At 43.3% G+C, this 5744-nt stretch overlaps 1 protein-coding gene across 1 annotated transcript; it reads left to right on the forward strand.

The window, feature by feature from the left end:
• Positions 1-1338: 1338 nt before the first annotated feature.
• On the forward strand, positions 1339-1791 carry LOC144268439 (histone H2A-like). The gene has a single exon (XM_077823392.1). It carries the CDS (start codon positions 1339-1341, stop codon positions 1789-1791), a length of 453 nt encoding a protein of 150 aa, XP_077679518.1.
• The last annotated feature ends 3953 nt before the right edge of the window (positions 1792-5744 follow it).

Below are 5744 nucleotides of genomic sequence, written 5' to 3' on the forward strand. Positions count from 1 at the left end.
TGACAAAAAAGAAACACCTGTACTGCAGGAGACAGCATACATGGAACCAGATCCTCAGCTGGAGTCATTTGTATGGCTCCGCTTAAGTCAAAGGAGCTAACCTATGTTCTATTATTTTTAAAGCAGGAGTATGGAGTTGAAGTTCTGAATGTTTGTGGAGGAAAGTTTTAAGAGGAGAAATCAGCACAGAATGCAAGGTCTTTCAGAGGCCAGAAGAGCATGGAGCTGGTGTCCAGTTCTGGTGTCCACTATTCAAGAACAATGTTGATAAATTGGAGAGGGCTTAGAGAAAAGCCATGAGAACTACTAAAGGATTAGAAAGCATGCCTTATGGTGATAGATTCAAAGAGTTCAATCTATTTAGCTTCACAAAGAGAAGGTTAAAGGGTGGCTTGATTACAGCTTGTAAGGATCTATATGGGGAACAAATATTTAATAGTGGGTTCTTAAATCTAGCAGAGAAAGGTTGACAATGGCTGGAAGCTGAAGATAGACAAATTCAGACTGGAAATACGGTGTAATTTTCAACAGTGAGAGTAACTGGAATAATTTACCAAGGGTAGTGGTAGACTCTCCATCACTGACAATATTTAAATCAAGATTGGATGTTTTTTTAAAAGATCTGGTCTAATAATTATTTTGGGGAAGTTCTATGGCCTGTGTTATACAGAAGGTCAGACTAAATTATCACAATTGCCCCTTATGGCCTTAGAATCTATAAATCTACTAATCTTTGCTTTTGGGAAGTGAGTTGGTTGTTGGTGAAAATGTGTTTCTCCCACTTTATTTGTTGTTTGTTTAATAATGTCAAAGTCTTAAATGACATTGGTAGTTTGGGAAATTAAAAAATATTTACACTGAACTTGTCTAGGAGTGGGTGTGATTGGTTAAAATTACAGTACAAAGGGAGAGTCAATGACAATGCCATCATAAAGGATGACATGTCTCCACTGGCTTGGATAATAAAGAATGCAGCTTCCCATTGGTTCACACCCAACCAATCAGAAAGTACATTTTCTCCCTCTGCCAAGGTTATAAAAGGTCCCCAGCTCAGAAAAGGTCAGTAGACAAGTCTGGCTGCTTTTCAAGAGGTGGCTTAGCCAAGCTACACTTCATCAAGCCAGACCAGGAAGTGAGCAAAGAAGGCGAAACAAGGACAGAAAGATCAGGTGAACACAGACAAGTGAATAAGATTACGAAGCCAAGCAAGGCTAGGCAAGGAAGAAAAGATCCAGAGAAACCAATCAAGAAAGGAAAGAAAACCAGGCAAGCCAAACCAAGGAAGGAAAAATTCAGACAAGCTACACAAGTGTTGCTGGAACAGCAGAAGTCTGCAAAATGTCTGAGACTGAGTCTGAGTCTGAGTCTGAGCACTCTGGTGAGACCTCAAATGCAAAGGAGGCTAAGGCCAAAATCACCCGCTCTTCCCGGGCTGGGCTGCTGTTCTCTGTCAGTCGCATAGACAGACTGTTTCGCAAAGGACAGTTTGCAGACCGTATTGGAGCTGGAGCCCCGGTATATATGGCCGCGGTGCTTCAATACCTGACTCACGAGATTATGGATATTGCTGGAGAAGTTGCTGCCCGCAGCAAGAAGCGTCGGATTTCCCCACGGCACTTGCAGCTGGCCATTCACAGTGACTCAGAGCTCAAGAAACTACTGGGAGGTGTCACCATCTCTCAGGGCGGGGTCCTGCCCTTAAATCAGCCTGTGGTTTTACCTTCCAAGAAGAGGAATGGCAGGAGAGCCATCAAGAGAAGGATTGCCCCTGCTCCTGTCCCTGTTAAGTGAGAACAGAGCAAAGGGGAGACAGCCACCCCAGATTTGGGAAAAATGACATTAACTTGATTGCAAGGCTCTTTTCAAATGCACCAGTATGGTCTAATAAAAGCAATTAAAATGCCTCGTCTTCTTTTGTGAATTCATTTCCTCTTTTACTATCCTACAGTTATAAGGGATCATTCAGTTGGTCAGGTAGCTGCATTGATAATGTGGTGTAAACACCTAAAAAGATAGAACTCAATCATTTCATTAAGAAATTTACATCAGAAATTGTCTAAATGGTGTAGATTGTGGGAAGTGATTTCTCTGTTTGTTCAGGCATGTCCCCAATAGGCTGAAGATTAGAAACATTTTTTCCCATAGTGAAGCAGATGTGTATTACATGTTTTGTAAAAACACAGAAAAGAACAAACTCATGAAAATTTAATCCATTACACATGCAGGATGAAGCCTATGGGCCTGGTTTTTATTTTTGTTTTGTTCTTTTTTTGTTTTTGTTTAGTTACCCCATTATAAAACTATTGACTTGTTTAGAGTAATATCAGATTTATACAGTATAAGTGATATTAGAATGAAGCTTTCTGAAATGATTAAATGCCTGGGGGGTTCACATAAACTTTGATCACCTTTTTAAAACTGAGACTGTTTGAGTGTCAATTATATGTAATAATTATTTAAAATAATGGAAGTTTATCAGTGAAAATGTAGTTGAATTTTCATGGAAAATACATACATTATAAATGGTAATGGCATAAATGTAACAATAGACAACTGAAAGGGTAACGGAGTTTTGTGAGAAGGTGTGAAAATGATTGATGACAAATCAATTACTCTTACATCTCCTCTTCTTCTCCTCCCCGCTCCCTCTGCGGTATACATACACCAAAATGAATATAGAATATATAATGTGTAAGGGTTTGCGCTAGCCAGAATCTGGCTCTCGTTACTTCTCTGTTGTGCAGCATTAAGTGTGTCAGGCCACTTGTAAAGCCCAGTTCCTCCACCAGCTGTCTCACAAGTTTCCGGATTCTGAGAGGTACTAATCAGCCCACTGCGTTTCTACGCTGCATCTGGGAACAAGTCTCTGAGCCTAGGCCAACAGATTTGTGCGAGCGGGTCTCATGTGAGCACACTAAAAACAGCTGTGTAGCTGTTGCAGCTCCCCCAGGCTTGGGAGCCTGAGCTTCCGTCCAAGCTGCAAGGTCTACATAGTGACTCTTAGCACGCTATCATGACTCCCTCTGCCACTGCAGTGTTTCTCAAATGTGGCCACAGTGACTGCATGCGAGCAATAGGGGGGTTTCCTTCAGCCACAACAACCTTCTGGAAAGAGATGGAGGAGGGGGGCAAAACAGCAGCAGCCTCTCCCTGCAGCGCCCAGGAGCTCAGGGGGTGGGCTTCAGTCCCCGTCCCCCCTCCGTCCCTGCTCCCACTTCAGTCATGGGACTCCTGGGGTCGGGCTTCAGTCCCACTTCCCTGGTTCAGCCAGAGGCTCAGGCGGCAGGCTTCACACTCCCCCACCCCAGCGTCAGTCGGGGGCTCCAATGCCAAGCTTGAGCCCCTCCCCCCGAGCTTCAGCCACAGGGCTCCGGGGACAGGCTTAACCCCCCATTCTCCTAGGCTCCAGCCATGGGGCTCCGGCTCGGGGCTTCATCCTAGGGCATCGGAGCTTCAGCAGTGCCAGCCTTACCCAGTGCCATGGTCAAGAGGCAAGGAGCAGGGTGAGCTTGGGGAATGAGCCTACAGAATGGAGCTCAGGGCAATGGGGGGAAGCTGCAGGGCCCAATATTGCGGGCCAGAGGCAATGGGTGAGGGCGCAGGAGGAGGCAGTGGGAGTCAGCAGTATCAAAATACAACTGTACATTATTTTTATTATTGTCTGCAAAAAAACGCGACATAAATAAATTACAATGATTTGGACATGTAAATGTGCATATTTATTTGTTTTCCCTAAAGTTAATTAACTATTTTAGGAAAATTTTGTCACAGCAGCCACCAGCTAAAGCTGGTTGTGAGACTTTTGTTGTGAGAACCTCTGTGCTAGTCTGTGGGCCTGGACTGGAAGGCTTACTATGGGATGCAGTATAGAGATACTGTCTCCTTTATTGGTCTCCTTTATAAATTGGTTAGTCTCTAAGGTGCCACAAGTACTCCTTTTCTTTTTGTCTCCTTTTCTGCTTAGATTTTACTTCTCAAATCTTCCCAGCAGGTGGCGCTGATAAGCTGTCAAATGATTTTGGGAAAGAAGCCAAACTACAGTGGGCTTGTTCTGGAAGCTAAGTGACTCTCATTGGGGGAGTGGGTACTTCAGCTTCACGCAATGGAACATATTGCTCACCCAGTTGTTGTCTCTTCCCTGTTTCAATACATGTTCTTCTGTACTGGGGCTGCTCAGAGATTTGGGTAATATGTTTGTTGGTAAATGGATATGTATTGGAGAAAATGTTGTTTAAGCCCCGCTATGAATCTAAAGGGAACAGGAGAGACATCACTACTTTGGTTACATTCTGATCACCTTTAAAAGGTTCTGTTAGCAACCTATCAGAATGACACGACTGCAGATTTGAGAGAAAAATGCCTGGTAATTGATCCATTATAAAGCAGCCCAATTCAAGCCCCGTGGCTGATGGGAGAACTCAACCCATTTAGACATACTCTGCCATAATGACCACCACAGGCCTGCGCATTCTTCTTCACTGATGTGACAGCCTCACTTACCAGCCACCCAAAGTCAGATTTGATAGTGCTAAATGCTACACAGTTTTGTTGTGTTCTCCTTTGTTTATACGATGTCCATATGAATACCTTAGAGTGGTACATTTGTGGCATAAAGCTAGACTGCCAGTTGGTCCAACTGTGTATTGAAATAAAGACTTTTTCTGGAGTGGAGGGAGGGCCAATGGATTTGGCCAGATGTGAGAGGTTATCTCCAGATGCTGTTTTAAAACCGGTCTCAGAAAATAGCTGAAGAACAGGAGAAGCAGCTAATCATAGCTGAGAGTGACAAATGGTGAACACTTGGGTTTCTGGAATGGCAAAGAACCCTTACCGTGGGCTTGGCTGCCATGAGGGTTCTCTGAGAGACAGGAAGCATCACCAAGTTAAGGGCCCCATAGAAACTGGCCAATATTTTCAAACTTTAGGATGCCTGAATTTCAGCACCTAAACCCATTTTTAAGCAGCTAACTAAAAGTGACCTGATTTCCATAGGTGCTGAGCACTCAAAACGCTGAGTGAAATCAACAGGAGCTGTGGGTGCTCAGCTCCTCTTCAAATCAGGCCACTTATAAGTTATTTAGGTGCCTAATTTAAGGTATCTAATTTTCAAAATGTAACCAAAGCCTATTTCATGCCATTACAGGGTCCATTCCTAAAAGTCCTTACTCATGAATATAGCCGTTATTCTCCCATATAGTCCCATTGGAGGCACAAGTGAGCATTCCTTCCCTGAGTAATAACTGTAGAGTCAGGACCCTGTTCAGTACTTTCAGACTTTGTTTATGACATTCAACCATGTTGAGGAGATAAAAGCAAATTCTAATTTCACTTTTTCATGGCGCTTAAATATATCAGCTCCCCCAAAGAAGGGACAAAGCTTCCGTGAAGTAAGGGTCTGAGGACTTGATTTTGCTATCCCCTAACTTGAGCAGTATCTTACTACACAATTAGTCCCACTGATGGCAACGGAATTCCTTGCGCAGTGACTCAGTGTCAGCAAGGGGGGCAGAACAGTGCCCATTGTGAATATGGAACTAGATGCTGCTGTCACTTCCAGTTTAAAATCTGTTCCAGCCCATGGAGTTATTCCTAATTAGAGCTGAATGAATAATTGATTTTTTAGTTTGGAGGCCAAAGGGAAAAAATAAAAAGTAAAAAAGAAATGTTGTTTCTGATTAAAGGAAAAGGTTTGTTCCACCCACAATGAACTGTTGTGTTTCATTTTGGGGAGTTTTTTACCCTTT

Source organism: Eretmochelys imbricata, chromosome 1 (genome assembly GCF_965152235.1).
Source record: "Eretmochelys imbricata isolate rEreImb1 chromosome 1, rEreImb1.hap1, whole genome shotgun sequence".
Lineage (NCBI taxonomy): Eukaryota > Metazoa > Chordata > Testudines > Cheloniidae > Eretmochelys > Eretmochelys imbricata.

Coding starts and splice junctions, on each gene's coding strand:
- LOC144268439 (XM_077823392.1), top strand. CDS start 1,339: ATGTCTGAGACTGAGTCTGAGTCTGAGTCTGAGCACTCTGGTGAGACC.